At 45.4% G+C, this 16,777-nt stretch overlaps 1 protein-coding gene across 1 annotated transcript in view; it reads left to right on the top strand.

Annotated features, from left to right (window-relative positions):
• Positions 1 to 14,620, top strand: part of TGFBI (transforming growth factor beta induced) — a 48,240-nt gene extending 33,620 nt beyond the window's left edge. The window contains exons 12-17 of the mRNA XM_075900435.2: positions 219 to 349; positions 8,412 to 8,536; positions 9,103 to 9,205; positions 10,393 to 10,472; positions 12,287 to 12,311; positions 13,622 to 14,620. Coding sequence (XP_075756550.1) covers positions 219 to 349; positions 8,412 to 8,536; positions 9,103 to 9,205; positions 10,393 to 10,472; positions 12,287 to 12,311; positions 13,622 to 13,662 — 505 coding nt within the window. The 3' untranslated portion in view covers positions 13,663 to 14,620. The remainder of the gene's footprint in view (positions 1 to 218; positions 350 to 8,411; positions 8,537 to 9,102; positions 9,206 to 10,392; positions 10,473 to 12,286; positions 12,312 to 13,621) is intronic.
• Positions 14,621 to 16,777: the final 2,157 nt, after the last annotated feature.

The following is a 16,777-nucleotide window of genomic DNA, read 5'->3' as shown; positions in this document are numbered from 1 at the left end:
ACAGCAGTTACTCTGCAGTTAGAAAAATGATAAATGTAAGGCTTCGTTTGCTTAAACCTACAACCTGTGCTTAATTTGAGCTTTGGCACCTGTAGGCTTGGCAGTTCATTGCTCTGGGATGGCTGCATAATTAAATGTACAACATTGTGTGAGCCCTGGTTCCTCTTTCATTGCAAATTAAGCAGTGCTTACAGCTGTGTGTTGTGTGTGTTTTACAGTACATTGGTGGCTGCCATCCAATCTGCAGGTCTTATGGAGGCATTGAATAGGGCAGGTACCTTCACAGTGTTTGCTCCAACCAACGAAGCTTTCCAAGCTATGCCACAAGGAGAACTGAACAAACTTATGGGTAAATAGCCATAGATAATGATTTTAATGTTGTTTAATGCTGAAAGTCCTCTGAAGGATTGACTGGGATAAATGTCTTCAGTGCTGCATTCTTTGATCCTTAAAATTCATTGAAAGCTCTCCTCCTGCATAGCCAATTTATATATGCTGAAGGCCAACAGAAAGCTTGTAATCACTAGGCATCCAAAAGTGGTCTTACATTTTCCAGTGAAGCAGATAGAAAACCTCCGGGAATGTTGAGGATACATTGGTACAGTGTGCATTTCTCTGCCTGGACTCAGTCCTGCTGGATAAGTATAGACAGGCTGAAAGCCACAAGTGCTTCATCTCTCCATGTTTCTAGCAATGCTGTTGGCATTTGGGCTACATCTAGACTGCAAGCCTCTTTCGAAAAAGAGCATCTAGACTACAATCAGTACTTTTGAAAAAGCAAGCCACTTTTTCAAAAGAAAGTATCCAGGCAGTCTGGATGCAACCTTTCGAAAAAGCACAGTTTGCATTACATAGCGCCTTTTTTCGAAAGAGCACTTTCAAAAAAAGGTATTCTTCCTCGTAAAACAAGGTTTTCTGTGGTCAGAAACTGCCACATCCTTTCAATTTACTGTCGATAGAACGCGGCAGCAGTCTAGACACAGGGGAAGATTTTTTTTTGAAAAAAGGCCTTTTTTTGAAAAATCCCTGTAGTCTAGACCAGGCCTGCACAACTTGGGAAGCGGCGAAGGCTATATTACTCCAAAGAAAACAGCTGCGGACCACAAGTAGGGATGCTCTCCTAAAATATACCGAACACGCAGGCTAAAAATTTTTGTAGAGCAAAAAAAAAAAACCACATGTGTCTCCACTTGGTGCCTGCCCCTTTCTCCTGACCTGTCTTCCTCCCCTGCCTGGCTTCTGCCTTCCAGTTTGCGGGGCTGCCGGAGCCTTTTTGAATCTGGTGGTTGCCAGCCGTGACATCACAACGCCACGTCACGCTAGCATCCTGGCATCTGCCGGCGTCCCGCCCTCTGGCTCGCGCCCTACCTCCTCACGCCGGAGCTGCATGCCGGTAGCCCAGCGGCGAGAATCACTGCACTTCCCCCTCCTTGGCGGTGCTGCGCTCCATCCAGCCGGCGGATCAGATGGGGCCGCACCGACCAGGGTCGGCACAGGCCACAGAGTGAGCCCCTGCAGGCCGCATGTTGTGCAGGCCTGGTCTAGACAAACTCTTGAGGTCTCTGGTTCTCACAGGCCAGGATTACAAGGACTGTGAGCCTGCCTGAAGTCTGCTTGTGCAGCTCCTGTAAATATATATGATGGAAGGATCATTGCGCCCTCTTCTCGTGAGCTTTGTACATTCAAACCTCTTTAATCTGGCAACTCTGGGAAGTAGGATATGATGGACTAAGGATTTTGTGAGGGCAGAGAGAGCACTGCAGGGCCTGAGGGGGTTAGGGAACAACAACACACAGAGCCACTTCCTCCTCCATGCCACTGGTGTTCCTGTATTAAGGACACTTGGGGTGTGTCTAGACTACATGCCTCCTTCGACGGAGGCATGTAGATTAGCCAGATCGGAAGAGGGAAATGAAGCCGCGATTAAAATAATCGCGGCTTCATTTAAATTTAAATGGCTGCCCCGATCTGCCGATCAGCTGTTTGTCGGCAGATCGGGGCAGTCTGGACGCGCCGCGCCGACAAAGAAGCCTTTCTTCATCGGCACAGGTAAGCCTCGTGAAACCAGGTTTACCTGTGCCGATGAAGAAAGGCTTCTTTGTCGGCGCATCGCGTCCAGACTGCCCCGATCTGCCGACAAACAGCTGATCGGCAGATCGGGGCAGCCATTTAAATTTAAATGAAGCCACGATTATTTTAATCGCGGCTTCATTTCCCTCTTCCGATCTGGCTAATCTACATGCCTCCGTCGAAGGAGGCATGTAGTCTAGACACACCCCCAGAGTACAGCAGTTTAAGTGTGGACCCACGCAGATCCTGGTTATTTAAAGACAAATTTTTAATATTGAAGATGGAAATTATGATCCCCATCCAAGCATTTGTCATGCAGTGTCCTACCCAAAACTGAGTGAAATGAAATTTAGTCACTCCATGGCTGAAGACACGAACATGTGTGCGCACACATGTAATGTGTGCGCACGTAGTACATGGGTATAATGGAATAGCTGGCAAAGAGGAAAAACAATCTGTCCATAAGAAAGAAACTGATATTCTGGACTAAGAAAAGTAAAGACTAAGAGGAAGATAAAGACCAGACTCCTGTAGAGCACAGACGTTTCAGACATGACACGGAAAAAGCATGGGAACTTTTACAGCCATCTTCTGTGGAAGCAACAGGATATGGTCACTTTTGGGTTGAAAAAATGGATGTGGTTTGGAAAAAATGCCAGGTTTTCAGTATAAATAGACTTTGAAATCCAACCAAGCAGTGACCTCATCATTTGCATATGGTAGCTGACTATCCTTTTAAGTGCACAGAGCAGTAATCTCTTACATCACCTTGCACAGTCATTCTAGTGTTTATACATATAAATATTTCACAACTCTTTTTTTGTAACTACTGTAACCAGCCCCTGAGTGAAATACCCCAGATGTGAGTGCTTGGAATGTTCTTGGTTCTTGTAGACAAATATTTAGCTTATGGTTCTGAAGGTGAAGTGAATCATGCTGGCAGGAATATACAGAGGGAACTGTCTCATATGGACCACAGAGAAAAAGACTTGCTGTTTCTTGCTATGAAGCTGCTTGAAATGAAATAGACATCTGGCTAAATGGGCTGCTTTCATTATGGACCACGGTCCAGATTTTTAAATGGATTGAAGTGCCTACCTCCCATTAAGTTAGTGGAAGTTATGTGCCTGAATATCTTTACCAAGCTGGCCCTCAGCATCCCATGTTCTGTCTGACCTAGAGTTTAGTTATTGGCACTGGCATCTCTGAGGAGAAAATGAGAGCGGCTGATGTCCACTATTGCACGACTCTCTGGCTAACAGGAAATAAATTGAGAGGGATACACCATCCTGGTTCTTCCAGGGCCTGATCCAAAGCCCCAGGAGAGAATCCTATCTGATGTCTGAAGAGAGGACTATGCTGCACTTTAAAGACTAACAAGATGGGTTATTAGGTGATGAGCTTTTGTGGGCCAGACTCACTTCCTCAGATCAATTTGTGGAAGGAAAGTGGCATGACCATATATACCAAAGGGATACAATCAAAAAAAGTGAACACACTATAGATATAGATATAGATATAGATATAGATATATATATCCCTTTGGTATATATGGTCGTGCCTGTTTTCTTCCATAATTGGATCTGAGGAAGTGGGTTTGGCCTACGAAAGCTTATCACCTAATAAACCATCTTGGGTATGTCTACACTGCATCCCTAGTTCGAACTAGGGATGCAAATGGAGACAATCGAAGTAGTTAATGAAGCGGGGATTTAAATATCCCGTGCTCCATTAACATGATCTCGCCGGCACGCTAGTTCGAATCACAGCTGATTCGAACCAGGAAGTGCGTGCCGGGATGCGTTAGTTCGGACTAAAGCCCTTAGTCCGAACTAATGTTACTAATGTTCACCCAATGCCACAACTGATCTCCTTATGGACAAGCATTGCATCTATTTATAAATAACATTTGTATCAGCAACAGTTTTGATCTGTTGAAATAGCAGATGAGATTCTCTGAGTTCCTCCTTTTTTTTTTTTTTTTTTTTTTTTTTTTTCCCAACCAATGCCAGGAAATGAAGCAAGTACAGGCAGTCCCCGGGTTACGTACAAGATAGGGACTGTAAGTTTGTTCTTAAGTTGAATCTGTATGTAAGTCGGAACTGGCATCCAGATTCAGCCGCTGCTGAAACTGACCAGCGGCTGACTACAGGAAGCCCGAGGCAGAGTTGCTCTGCCCCGGGCTTCCTGGAATCAGCCGCTGATCAGTTTCAACAGCGGCTGAATCTGGACGCCAGTTCCGACTTACATACAGATTCAACTTAAGAACCCCAGGCGTCCCCAAGTCAGCTGCTGCTGAAACTGATCCGCGGCTGATTCCAGGAACCCCGGGGCAGAGCAACTCGGCCTCGGGCTTCCTGCAGTCAGCTGCTGGTCAGTTTCAGCAGCAGCTGACTTGGGGACGCCCTGGGCAGAGCAGCTGGGATGCTGCTGGGTTACTCCAGTAGCGCCGAGGAGCGGCGCTACTGGACCAACCCAGCAGCACCCCAGCTGCTCTGCCCCAGGCGTCCTGATTCAGCCGCTGCTGAAACTGACCAGCAGCGGCTGAGTCAGGACGCCTGGGGCAGAGCAGCTGGGGTGCTGCTGGGTTGCTCCAGTAGCGCTGAGACCGGCGCTGCGGGACCAACCGGCAGTGCCCCAGCTGCTCTATCACAGGTGTCCGGAGAAAAGCCTGGTCTCCTGGGGGGGCGCACTAGCTGCCCCCCCCCAGCAGACCAGGGAGACGCGGGTGGCAGGACCGAGACGCGCCAAGGTCCCGCCGCCCCGGTCCTCCACATCTCCCTGGTCTGCTGGGGTCCCCCCCAGCAGACTAGGGAGACGCGGAGCAAAGCCGCGGAGGACCCGGGCGGGGGGACCGCCCAGACGCACCGCAGTCCCGCCGCCCGGGTCCTCCGTGGCTTTGCTCCGCGTCTCCCGGGTCTGCTGGGGTTCCCCCCAGCAGACCCGGGAGACGCGGAGCAAAGCCGCGGAGGACCTGGGCGGCGGGACCGTGGCGCGTCTGGGCGGTCCCCCCGCCCGGGTGCTCCGTGTCTCCCTGGTCTGCTGGGGGGCGTCCCCGGGGGGCCACCCCCACAGCAGACCAGGGAAACGCGGAGCAGCTTTTTTCGCCCCAGAGGATGCAGGCTGCGGGACCGCGGCCCATCTGGGCGGTCCTGCCGCCCGCGTCCTCCAGGGCGAGAAAAGATCCGACATAAGACTGCCTGTAATAGAAAGAAACACTCTTAACTTGGGAGAGAGAAAATACTTTGAGAGGCATGATGGAAAAACTATGGGTGTGTCTACACTGCACCTGTATCTTGAAATAAGCTATGCAATTTGAGCTATACAAATTGCATACCTTATTTTGAGTCAATCTGGGAATAGTTTATTTAATAATTTCAAAATAATCTGTTATTTCAAAACGTCCCTTAATCCTCATGGAAGGAGGTTTACAGGGATGTCAGAATAGCGAGCCCATTATATTTCAAAATAATGGGTGCACTGTGAAGACGCAGGATAGCTATTTCGGGACACCTCTGCAGTGTAGACGTTGCTTAAGTGACTAGAAGTGGCTCTGAGTTGTGATCTTGTTAGATTTCATAAACTAAACAGGATTGGTACTGGTCTGTACAAAGATGGGAAACTTATTGGAAGCAGTTACACAATACCTCAGTATGTTGTTCAAGGGCACTGCAGTAGCTGTCTCTAGAGCTGAGTGATATTTTCCTGCTAAAACTTTTTCTTTGCTAAAAGCTACAGTTTTGTGTCAACTGAAACATTTCATGAGTTTGTGCTGATTCACTGGATGGTTTAAGTTTAAAAAAAAATAGATGTTTTTCAACTTTTTTTTAAAATACATCATCTCAATTTTTCAACTCAAAACAAAGTTTGCTTAGAATTTTACTTTCATTTTATTTTTAAAAGTTTTTATAAAACCTCAAATGAAATTTTGACCCAAAACCATGTGTGTAAAATACTTTGATTTGGAATTAATCTTTTTTTAAAAAATATTGGTTGAATTGTTTTGAATTAGTGTGTGTGTGGGGCGGGGGGGACTCAAATTGAAACAAACTTTTTAGACAATTCCCCCCCTCCCCTCACTCCTGTCCCACCTCTTGCTTGGCCAGGAAACTGAAAAAAAAAAATCTGTTATTTGCACAGCTCTGGGCCTGTCTGTTTGTGCTTGGTAAAGATCCTAGGATATTTTGTGTACCTATGAGTGCTAACCCTGATACTCTAACCAGTTCCAGATTGGATATTTACATTTTACTTTCCTGAAATACCTTTGTACTCTTGCGCTATCTATGATGCTTTCCATTTGCTGCCAGAGGTGAATGATTTTCTGTAGAAGAAGATGTGACTTTATATGCATATGTGGTATTGTTTAGCCATGTTGTTCTTGATATTAGAGAGATAAATATGTGTATCACATAGGGTATGTCTACACTACAGCGCTAATTCGAACTAACTAAGCTAATTCGAACTAACGCATCTAGAACTAAAAACTAGTTCGAATTAGCGTTTTGCTAATTCGAACTAGCATGTCCACATTAAGTGGACCCTGAACCAGGGTTAAGGATGGCCGGAAGCAGTGCCGGCAGGGCATCAGAGGAGGACTTAGAGCGCGGAGCTGCTATCTCAGGCTAGCCGAGGGCTGTGCTTAAAGGGACCCGACCCCCACCCTGGACAGACAGTTCTCAGGGGTGCCCCGCTTGCAAAGCAGTCCTGGCTTGGAGTGCCCTGAGTGCTCACACTGGGCACATCACACCACTCGGCCATCAGACCGGCTGCACTTGCCGCAGGCTGCCATCTGGGGAGAGGGGGCAATTGGGGGGCTGCAGGAGAGCTTCCACCCCCAGAAGCCCGCAGAGCCAGCCCAGTCCTCCCCATCGGGGGCTCGTACCGCATTCCTCCCTCACCTCCTTCCACTTACCCTTCCCTAGCCCCCCTTCCTGATGTACAAAATAAAGAAAACGTGTGGTCAAAAATAGAATCTCTCTTTATTGAACAAAACTCGGGGAGACTGGGAAAAGGAGGTGGGAGAGCGGAAGAGAGAGGGTGGAAGAGGGGAGGACAACTAAAATGATCAGAGGTTTGGAAGAGGTCCCATATGAAGAGAGGCTAAAGAGACTGGGACTTTTCAGCTTAGAAAAGAGGAGACTGAGGGGGGATATGATAGAGGTCTATAGAAGCATGAGTGGGGTGGAGAGGGTGCATAAAGAAAAGTTCTTCATTAGTACCCATAATAGAAGGACTAGAGGACACCAAAGGAAAGGAATGGGTAGCAGGCTTCAAACTAGTAACAGAAAGTTGTTCTTCACAAAGCAAAGAGTCAACCTGTGGAACTCCTTGCTGCAGGAGGCTGTGAAGGCTAGAACTAGAACAGAGTTTAAAGAGAAGTGAGATAAAGTTATGGAGGTTGGGTCCATGGAGTGGTATTAGCCAGGGGGTAGGAGTGGTGTCTCTGCTGGAGAGGCTGGAGAGGGATGGCACGAGACAAATGGCTTGGTCACTGTTTTCAGTCCATCCCCTCCAGGATCCCTAGGGTTGGCCGCTGTCGGCAGACAGGCTACTGGGCTAGATGGACCTTTGGTCTGACCCAGTACAGCTCAGGGCTCAGGGTCGGGGGTCTCAGTGGACCACCTTGATTTTCATGCACACCTGCTCCTGGGTGGCCAGGCTGGCAGCTCTCCTGCCCTAGACGGCCACTTTCCTGTGCCTAGTGCGGAGGTCGTGGACGAGGTCCACGATGTCCGCACTAGCCCAGGCGGGTGCCCGCCTCTTGTGGTCCCGGGCAAGCTCCTGGGAGCCGCCAGCCTGGTCCCAGGAAGAGGGGGAGGGCTGGGGGGCATCGGGTGGCTGGCTCGAGCTGTGCCAGGTGCAGGGTCTGCTGGCTGGGTGCTGGCAGGCTTGCACCTGGCACAGGCACCGTAGCCAGCCCGTGCCCCTTTAAGGGCTCCGGGGCCGGGAGGGGGGCAGTAGAGTTTCCTGGTGTTGGCCAGAGTGGCCACCAGGGAAAGCTGGGGAGGGCTAGCCTCCCACTAGTTTGAATTAAGGGGCTACACACCCCTTAATTCGAACTAGTAAGTTCGAACTAGGCTTAGTCCTCGTACAATGAGGTTTACCTAGTTCGAACTAAGCGCTCTGCTAGTTCGAATTAAGTTCGAACTAACGGAGCGCTAGTGTAGCGCCTATGAAAGTTAATTCGAACTAACGTCCGTTAGTTCGAATTAACTTTGTAGTGTAGATATACCCATATATATTCACCTATGTATGCATATGGCTTTTATTTCTTAAAATTGTGACAGGGTGTAGGGAATAAGCTATAACATTGTTCTGTAACTATTTGTTTTGTCTGCCAGGGAATGCCAAAGAACTTGCTGCCATTCTGAAGTATCATATTGGGGAGGAAATCTTGGTCAGTGGAGCTGTTGGCGCTCTTGTGAGAATGAAGACTCTGCAGGGTGATAAAATTGAAATTAGCTCTGTAAGTTTTGTGTGTGTGTGTGTGTGTGTGTGTGTGTGTGTGTGTGTGTGTGTATTGGGAAGTTTCTTTGGAGCTTTTTGTTTTCTGGTTTGTCTCAAGAAAATGGTTGTGATCTCTTGGATAATGTTAGAACAGTATCCACAGGGACACATGCTCCCGCTTAGTGCCATCACCGGCCCTAGCAGGGAGATGTATAATTACAGGGAGCTGAGAGTCTTGAAATAGTAACCTTTGCTTTGAGAGCTCAAGAAAAGTCTGTTTTCTCTGTAGAAAGCCAACTTAATTATAAAGCTTCAGAGGGGTAGCCAAGTTAGTCTGTAACCAGAAAAACGTAAACAATGAGTAGGCTAGTAACACCTTAAAGACTAACAAAGCATGTAGCTGGTGTCATGAGCTTTTGTGAAAATGAAGATGAAGAAGTGGGTTGTGCCTACAAAATCTCATGATACCATCTACATGTTTTGTTAGTCTTTAAGATGCTACTAGACTATCTGTTGATTTTTAATTGTAAAGGCTTGGGGGGTTGTCTATCCGTTAAATGGTAGTTTTACTTTTTTCCCCTTTAGAAAAATGATGTAGTAAACGTCAACAAGGAACCTGTTGCTGAATCTGATATCATGGCCACTAATGGTGTAATTTATGCCGTGAATACTGTTTTACAACCAGCAGGTAGGTCAACATTTCTAGCTATAGAAATCTGCATGGGTTGCTGGCTAGGAATTTCAGTGGTCTTTTGTACTGTTTATAAATCAAAAGTATCGGGTAGCAGATGAAGTAGGTTTTACCCACAAAGGCTCATGACCTAATAAATGTGTTTAGTCTCTAAGGGTACGTCTAAACTACATGGCTCCGTCGACGGAGCCATGTAGATTTGTTTGTTTGGCAAAGGGAAATGAAGCCGCGATTTAAATAATCACGGCTTCATTTAAATTTACATGGCTGCTGCGCTGAGCCGACAAACAGCTGATCAGCTGTTTGTCGGCTCAGCGCACTAGTCTGGACACTCCCCTGTCGAAATGAAAGCCTTTTATCGACATCCCCGGGAAACCTCATCCTACGAGGCATAACGGGGATGTCGATAAAAGGCTTTCAGGTTGGCGCGGAGCGTCCAGACTAGTGCGCTGAGCCGACAAACCGCTAATCAGCGGTTTGTCGGCTCAGCGCGGCAGCCATGTAAATTTAAATAAAGCCGCGATTATTTAAATCGCGGCTTCATTTCCCTTTGCCTATTTGTCTAATCTACATGCCTCCATCGAAGGAGGCATGTAGTCTAGACACACCCTTCGGTGCCACAGGACTGCTCATTATTTTTATAAAACTAAATACATTCTCTCGGCAGAAAGTTAAAAGAATGGGCATTCTGTGCAGGTTTCTTAGGAAGCAATATTTGTATAGTTGTATTTGCTGTAGCTAATGCCCTAGTTCTATAAGTTTTATTAGCAGAATAGGTACAGTTGTCACCTTTTGATAGTATTTTCTGATCAGCTGTGCAACGTACCATCCGTCATGTAGTCTGTATATGCAGTTCAGTTACATTATCCCATGGTTTTTTAAAGTATTTTTACCACACGTGGTGTCACAATTAATATTATTCATCTGAGTCCTATTCAGGCTCACATTTAAGTTCAGAAAGCTATGTAAGCACGTTCCTACCTTTAAACATGTAAGCAGGCTGCTGAAATGGGTGGAAGTTAAGCATGTGCTTAAAGTTAAGCCCATGCTTAAAGTGCTGTCCTGACTAGGAATGAATCAGGGCCTTCATGTATTGTGCTCATTTCATCTACAGAACCCTAGAAGAAGGAAGCAGGAAATATTTTTTAAGTATATATTTAATGATGTTTAAATGTCCCCTTCAGCTTTTAGGCCTCAAGAAAGAGGAGATGAACCTGCAGACCCCGCACTAGAAATCTTCAAACAGGCATCTTCATTATCCAAGGTAAACAAAATGTACCTCACGCACCAGGACACTCCAGAAATTATAAACCTATTAACAACTTTTAAGAATAATTATATTTATTAACTTCAATTTCTGTTTTATGAAAATACTAATTACATAACATTCTGGGCTTTCAGCAGTCTTCTCTTTCTTGCTTACAATTCACAGAATACTAGGACTGGAAGGGACCTCAAGAGGTCATCAAGTCCAGTCCCCTGCCCTCATGGCAGGATCAAATACTGTCTAGACCATCTCTGATAGACATTTATCTAACCTACTCTTAAATATCTCCACAGATGGGGATTCCACAACCTCCCTGGGCAATTTATTGCAGTGTTTAACCACCCTGACAGTTAGGAACTTTTTCCTAATGTCCAACCTAAACCTCCCTTGCTTCAGTTTAAGTCCATTGCTTCTTGTTCTATCCTCATAGGCCAGGAAGAACAAATTTTAAAAAGACATTTTATAACGTGCTGCAGATAAAATCCTGGTGCTGTTAAGACGTGGCAAACCTCAGCAATATATGTTGTATTCAAATGTCATTATTGCATCATTCTTTCTCTTTCCTGTTCAGATCCAGTACATTTTCTACTGCAGGAAGCATCCCCTCTGCATTTGTTTGTAATCTGCCAAGCACTCCTAGAGAATGTTAATTGTAATAACTAGAAATAATGTGTTGAATTTGTTGACCAATTGCAGAAGTAGAAGAATCTTACCCACCATTAAGCTATATACTATGCCCCATAACTACCTCAAACCTGGACCTGACAGTTTCTTGCTACGAACAGATCCAAGGGCTTTTAGAGCACTGAGGTAAGGGAGTTGCAGAATTGTGGGTCCCTCCACTGAGACTGTCTTTTCACCAGCCATTTGATGGCACGCTGTAAAAATCTGTAATTCCCCTGGTGACCTTAGCGGCACAGGGGTGAGGTGTCTTAAGTAAGTAGAACCCAAATCATTGTGGGACTTTACTGTTTGGCCCTACAAAGGCAAGTGCTTAATGTGGTGAACAATCATCCATGGAAGTAACTGTGTATAAAGTTAAGTACATACAGGATTGTGATCTTAGGCTATGTCTAGACTACATCCCTCTTTCGAAAGAGAGATGTAAATTAGACCTATCGGAATGGCAAATGAAGCCAGGATTTGAATTTCCCATGCTTCATTTTCATAATGGCGGCCGCACGTTCTTTCAAAAACGGGTATTTTGAAAGTGAAACCGCCTCCTAGACGTGGTTCTCTTGGGGAAAAAAAAACCCACTTTTTTCAAAAGATCCTCTAAACTTCAGAGTACAGGATCTTTCGAAAAAGGTTTTTTTTTTTTCGAGAGAGAACCATGTTTAGGCGGCGGTTTCACTTTCGAAATACCCATTTTCGAAAGAATGTGCGGCCACCATTATGCAAATGAAGTGCGGGAAATTCAAATCCCAACTTTATTTGCAATTTCGATAGGTCTAATTCACATCTCTGTTTCAAAAGAAGGATGTAGTTTAGACATGCCCTTAGACATCATAGTCCATATGTACTCAAAACACAAATAGGAAGTCAGCCTTGTCTTTGAAGAGCTAGTATAAACTGCTTCCTGCTACTCACACCCCTGAACACAGGCTTCAGATGTATTCTGTTCTAGCTTTTGCTGCTGAATGGGCTTCCTCATTAGAAGTGTGAAAAATATAAACCATTTTTTAACAAACTTTTTTTTGCAGATAGTTTCAAACAATGTGACTGGGTCTTTTCCATAGACTTGGAAAAATCAATTGCTGTCCAATAGAGATAAGAGTCAGAATTATTTTTAAAATATTCTTTTTTTACAGGGTTCCCAAAGGAGTGTTCGGCTAGGTAAATAAAATATCTTACTTTCTCTCTTGTATTCTCTGGGATATTTCCAGTGTTCAGTGGCCCTTGGCACCTCTGTTTTTTAACCAATGGAATAGCCTTCCCTTTTATGAGTCAAATTCAAATATCTTGGTTTGCTACTGTACCCACTGAACTCTGTCACCAACTTCCACTGATCACTTTACATCAGTCCCTTCCTCAATAGACATGCACTGCTAGGCTGCCTTCAACCTCTTTCACAAATACTGAATAAAATACTCAGGGGGAACCTGCTATCATCATCTAAAGGGATATATAATATTTTCCTACCTACCCTCATGCTGGTGTGTGGTCACATATTGTAGGGCAGTGATGTCCACCAAGAAGAGTAAGTGGGCCACATGAGTGGCCCCCCTTCATCTCAGTGGCCCACAGCCCACTTGGGCAACACTTACAGCCTGTGGACCCCCTAGCTGCTGCCTCTCTCATGCACTTTCCCCCACTTCCTCCTCCTCCTTCCCAGTACTTTAGAGTACCAAATGGCCTGATTCACATTCTGTCTCCACTCTTCCCCCTCCCTCCCTCCCAGAGCTTGAACATCTGCAAACAGCTGATTCACAATGTTCCAGCTGTGGGAGGGAGGGGAAGAAATGGGGATGAAGCACAAATTAGGAAATTGGTGTGCTCCAAAAGTGCTGGGAGGGAAGAGGAGTAGGAAGTACAGGGCTCCCGTGCCCTAGTGCATAAGAGGCACATGGGTGAAGGGGCAGAGAAGGGGTCTATGGGCTGCAGGTTGCCCAACACTGCTGTAGGCGTTACAAGGCCAGACAGTAAGTTTTATTTCATAGGAGTTTAAGGCCAGATGGAACCATTAGATCATCTCATCCTACTTCCTGTATATCACAGGACATTTAAATTTCACCCAGCTGTAACTGTATGAAGTCTAATAACTTGGGTTAGACAAAAGCATTTTGGTCCTCTGGAGTCTAAACTATTTGTGCGCCACAGGACAGCCCAAGGTGCCACAATACAATTGCAAGCAGTGTTTAATGATGTTCCAAAAACTGGACATGTAGATCAGAAACAGAGCCCCCTTTTATTGGGCATGCTTTGGACTTAAAGGACCAGATCCTAGAGAGGCTCTGAGCCCTGCAGCTCCCTGGACTGTCAGTGGAAGTTATAATGTTCTTTGCCTCTCGGGAGCTAGCCCAAAACATGCACAATGAGCATAACCCATTCGTGTGAATTGTGGGGGGGGGGGGAGGGGGGGAATGGAATGAAATGTTGCTGTGCATTGTATTTTTCACATCTGTCTTCTTCCTTCCCCTTTTCAGCGCCTGTATACTCCAGGTTATTAGCAAGGATGAAACAGTAAAGTGAGGAACATTCAGAAGAACAATCAGCTTGAGCTGTCATTTTGAAGGACAGAATTGTTTTTAAAAACCAAACTTTGAACTTATTTTGTTTCCACTCAAATGACTAGGAGAAAAAAAAGCCATATTTTTTAAACACTTTTTGCTTGTTTTTGACCTTTTACGGTCTTCTAACACTTTTCAAAAGTAACCACTGGTTCTGGCTGCTTGAAGATTCGATTTGTGGCCATTGTGGGCCTTGTTTTTCGGAAGGGAAAGTGAAACAGTTAGAGCTCTGGTTGATGAAAGCCTTAAGCACATACTTGGGTCTGTCCTTGTTCAGGATGGAACTAGAACTATCCTGAACAGAGACATTTTTCTGAATCAAGACCTTTCCAGCTCTGAATTCAACTGCAATTGTGGATTCTCAGCACCTCTACATATTAAGATGAAAAGTATGGCCTCAATTGTGCAAAAAAAAAAAAATGAAGAACATCCAAAGCCTATGCTGCCTTTTGAAAATATTCACCCTAATGACCGGGCCATAATTGTACATAATCAAGTAAATCATTCCCATACATGCCAACACTGATTATTCTAAAGACCATCCATAATCACTGAATGTTTTCTAAGCAATACTGTGTTTTAAACCAAAGAATACATCTTTTCTTTCTCTCACCCACCTCTGTGTTTTGAAAGTCTTCCATGCAAGTCTGAGGTGGAGGGTTTTGTTGTGTGTTGTTGTTGTTGTTTATATTCGAGAAGTTGCATAATATAATCTATGGTCTGAACTTGTTCTATTTTTGTTTGGGTTTGTTTACACATATGGATTTGACTTTTCAATCTTGTGAACCGAGACAGCAAATACATCATATCTGTAATGAGACGTCTCCCTCTCTGAAGCCTTCAAATAAATGACTCATTTTTAATAACTCTTGGTTTTTAAAAAAAGCAATAAAATCAGAAACATATGACAAATGACAGCAGCATGATGTGTATTGCTTGAGGGCACAGTTTGACTTAGGACTTTCTGGAAACTTAGGTTGTATTTGGCCTAGTAAAAACTGGGGGCCAAATCATGGCTGCATTAGAGGGAGGGGGAAAACAAAAGCCCATTCCCTCATGTTCTCTCTCACTAAAGTTCGCTCTCCAAATCCTACGCAGCCATAATTGGGCTGCACTGCAGAATGAATTGGACGGGGAGTGAGGGAGGTGGAGGGTTCTCTTGTCTGGTTATAGCAGTAGTAGTCACTCTGAGTGAGGCTAGAGGCTTGGTTGCCCTTGACAATACTGCCTTGCTAGTTGATGTAGCTCTGAATGTAAAAAAAAAAAAAAGGGGGTGGGGGGAAAAAATCCTTTCGGAAACTCCCACCTATTTTTAGTGGGATCCTGTTCCTCTTTACAAGTGACTTGACATCTTTCAACATCTCTGGCCTTGCTCTTGTGCTTCTCGGAAGAAATCCTCTTGCAGGTTTCTCTCACCAGAGTCTCAAGCTTCCACCACGTGACTACCTCCATTTCACAAAGTGAAAGGTTTTTGATGGATTGCAGCGCTATACACAAGAAGTGGGACATTAGGCTCCTGTAATGGGAGTGGTTCGGCCCATCTCCACCCCTGCTATTTTGTAGCTGTTTATGTACTAGGGACTAGGACAGGGCTATTCAACGCAGGGCCCGCGGTGCAGTTTTGGGTTTATGCAGGACTCATCGGCTATGTCTACATTCGCGGCTTCTTGTGTGAGAAATATGCAAATGAGGCTAAGTGTGGAATATTGCTGAGCCTCATTTGCATGCCTAATGAGCTGCCATTTTTGCAGAAGAGGCTCTTGCACCAGAAGGAGCAGTCTACACTGCCCCTTATTGTGCAGGAAAAACCCTCTTGCACACTGCCGTTATTCCTGAAAATGATCGGCGTAACAGCATTGCGCAAAAGGGTTTTTCTTGTACAAGGAGTGGCAGTGTAGACAGCTCCTTCTGGAGCAAGAGCCTCTTCTGCAAAAATGGCGGCTTATTAGGTATGCAAATGAGGCTCGGCGATATTCCACACTTAGCCTCATTTGCATATTTCTTGCGCAAGGAGCTGTGAGTATAGACATAGCCACCATGTGGCCCGCGGGTGGGAGCCTTTGAACATGGCCTCCACTGGGAACACTGCACAGTAATGAAACAGCTCCCAGGCGGTGTGAGCATTGATAGATGCAAGCGGACAGGCTGGCTAGAACAGACAGGTACAGGGTGTCGGTGTTTCTAGCCCCTAGGGAGAAGGTGCATTATGGGAAGTGTTTTGTATTCATGCCTGTCAGTGTGAATGAAGCTATTTGCATATATATTTGCATGTATATGCAACCACACTTAAGTTGCAGCCCTCAGCATGTGCTGTCAGTATCACTGTGGCCCCCAGGGCTTCCAAAGTTGAGTAGCCCTGGACTAGGACATGAGACTGAGTGGCTTCAGGTGCTAGTCTTCTACACTGCCATCAGGGGTCAATGCAGAGGGCTCCTCTACTCAGTCTCTTCACAAGGCTCAGAGGAACCTGAGACTTCTGCAAGCTCTGAGGGGGATACACCAGTGGCCATCACACTGCATTGAGGTTAAAGTCTCTGGAGTCAGCACAGTAGGTTGGATCAGTTACCTCACTCATTCTTGCTACCAAGTGGTGAAGGACGTCTAAAGACAATCGAAAAGGCAAACCTTGACCTCTCTGCATACTAGCCAGAAAGCACCCCACAAACCTCTCCCCTGATTTGTGGAAGTTTACAGTGTCTTCACACTCCCAACTAATTACCTATCCGAAGAAATAGGAGCGACAAGTATAATTAGCAAAGAAATTAACTTTAGTGCCTAAGGCCTCTAGGAGCTTAATGAGCATAGAATAAATCTCTTCATACTTGGAAAGCAGATGAGGCTGCCTTCCCTCCTGGAGTTCTGCTGCATTTTCTGAACATCTGGAGTTAAGCTCTCTCACTTGAGCATGCCAGGAGCGTTCCTTCACTGAGTTATAGCCTTTATATTCCCAGTTGGGCCAATCTGTTAGCCCATATAAAACAAATAAGGCACAAATATAATAATTTCTCTTCAGAAATATTAAATCTAGGCTTTTCTAGTGGCCCAGCTGAGAGAAATGTTCTTTTTCTTGCA

Source organism: Pelodiscus sinensis, chromosome 16 (assembly GCF_052426305.1).
Source record: "Pelodiscus sinensis isolate ZL-2025 chromosome 16, ASM5242630v1, whole genome shotgun sequence".
Classification (NCBI taxonomy): Eukaryota; Metazoa; Chordata; order Testudines; family Trionychidae; genus Pelodiscus; species Pelodiscus sinensis.
The sequence above is the reverse complement of the archived record's forward strand: the minus strand, read 5'-3'. Positions and strand labels throughout refer to the sequence as shown.